Source organism: Trypanosoma equiperdum, assembly GCF_001457755.1.
Source record: "Trypanosoma equiperdum strain OVI genome assembly, contig: ctg_1086, whole genome shotgun sequence".
In the NCBI taxonomy this organism is placed as follows: domain Eukaryota; phylum Euglenozoa; class Kinetoplastea; order Trypanosomatida; family Trypanosomatidae; genus Trypanosoma; species Trypanosoma equiperdum.
The window spans coordinates 1-2,028 of record NW_027123045.1 but is presented as its reverse complement, the minus strand read 5'-3'; the positions used below and the strand labels follow the sequence as shown (position 1 = coordinate 2,028).

Genomic DNA, 2,028 nt, shown 5'->3' with positions numbered 1-2,028 from the left:
ACAAGCTAGCATACGATTTCTGCTCTGGAGGGCGCATTTGGCTCACTTATTAAATCCATAGAAGCACTGATACAAGAACGTTATCTAACGCGTCTCAGGTGCGAAAGCACACTGCCTCGACATTTTCGTAGTAAGATCGAGGGGAATTACCGCTACTGCAGGGTTGAAAAGGCACCCTTCCGCGTAAACGGTGGCAAAAGGGAAGTCAGCACCGTGCGGACACGTCTAAGGCTGGAGTGGTAAGCAATTCACGTAAGTGGAAGTTCGTCACATAGGATCGAACAAGGTACGAAGGCCGAACCAACTGGACATACGGGTGCGCATCATCCGGTAAGATACTTACAAGCCAGGGAGACAGCGAAGAAAATGTATTCTGCTACGCCGTTCATGACACCGCGTGCTTCGTTGCCGGTAATCGATGTCTCGCCATTGTTTGGGGGCGCGGAGCAGGAGATCATGAAGGTTGCCAAGCAGTTGGATCACGCGTGCCGCACTTCAGGATTCCTCTATGTCGTTGGTCACCCTATTAAACAAGAGCAGATCGATAGGGTATTGCAAATTTCGAAAACTTTCTTTTCCCTTCCAATGGAAGAGAAGATGAAAATTGATGTCAAGAAGGGTTTCCTAAAATACAGAGGATATGTCCCCTTCGGAGCTGAGGAACCAGAGCATGCCAAAACCTACTCATATGAGGCGTTCAACATGGGATATCACCTGCCCCTACACCATCCTGAAGTCATGGCACGGGCCCCCCTACGCGGACCAAATGTGCACCCCACACAAGTTCCGGAGTGGGTAGACATCATGGAAACCTATTTCCGCGATATGTGGGCATTCATGCTCGTTCTACTTCGTGCCATGGCGCGAGGTATTGGAATACGTGAAGATTTCTTCGACGACAAGTTCAGCGTACCACAATGTGAGCTAACTGTCAAGCATTATCCCGAACCAAAAACACACGCGAATGGTAACACTCTGCGGATGGAGCACTCTGATTACGGGATTATCACTATTCTCTACCAAGATTCCACGGGAGGATTGCAGGTCCGTAATCCTGACGACAAACTCGTTGATGTTCCACCCATTGAAGGAAGCTTTGTCGTCAACATTGGGGATATGATGGAGATGTGGACTAATGGGCGGTATCGTTCAACCAAGCACTGCGTTGTGTCCAGAGGAAAGGAACGGTACTCCATACCTTTCTTCTGTAACCCGAATCCGAACGCTTTGGTTAAATGTCTCGACAATTGCTACTCGGACACTAATCCACCGAAATACCCACCAGTCAAAGCTTCTGACTGGTTGCTGAAAAGATTGGCGGATCTCTATTCTTACAAATCGAAAATGTAAGTACACCAGAGCCAAAATGACTGCCCTGTTAGTGGTGGGGCGTCCGCTCTTTATCTTGTCTCATGGCTGGAGAGAAGGAACCACCATTATATACCTGCCGCCCTCCCTCTTCACTTGCGGCATTTGCATCATCAGCACGACGCGATTGGACAACGCCGAAACCCCTGTAAAAACTAGGTTGACTCGAACCCGCTACGCTTCCGAGGCTCGACAGGGAAATGGTGGAAATCAAGAGCCCCCGCGAAACCGAAGACCTAGCTGGTGTTGGCCTGTTCAAGAAAGTCGGTTTGAGGGTGCTGATAAAGAAAATATAATGAAACTACTGCCAAAAAACTGGGTGAAGCATAGCGGATGACAGTAATCGAAATAGAAAATTTTCTTGGCTAAAGATGGGCGTTGAAGAATATGCCACATGCCAGGAAAAATAACAATCTGAAGGGTGAATTATCCAATATTGTGTAACATCCCTGGAAATGGTCACGAAAAAAGCCAAATGAATATGTGGTTATATTTTAATAAAACCCACGGTTTCAGAAAACACAGATAAGAACCGAATGTAGTAAAACAAAGATACTCCAAAATAGGGAAACAAGAGGAAAAACAATCAAATAATCCATTTGTCTGTTTTTATATCTCCTTTTAATACTTTTGACGTAAAATGAGACACCTTTCCCTTAA

At 46.4% G+C, this 2,028-nt stretch overlaps 1 pseudogene across 1 annotated transcript; it reads left to right on the top strand.

Annotated features, from left to right (window-relative positions):
* The first annotated feature begins 402 nt into the window (after nt 1–402).
* Nucleotides 403–1,338, top strand: TEOVI_000465400:pseudogene (annotated as a pseudogene). Its single transcript has one exon. A coding segment is annotated over exon 1 (936 nt).
* The last annotated feature ends 690 nt before the right edge of the window (nt 1,339–2,028 follow it).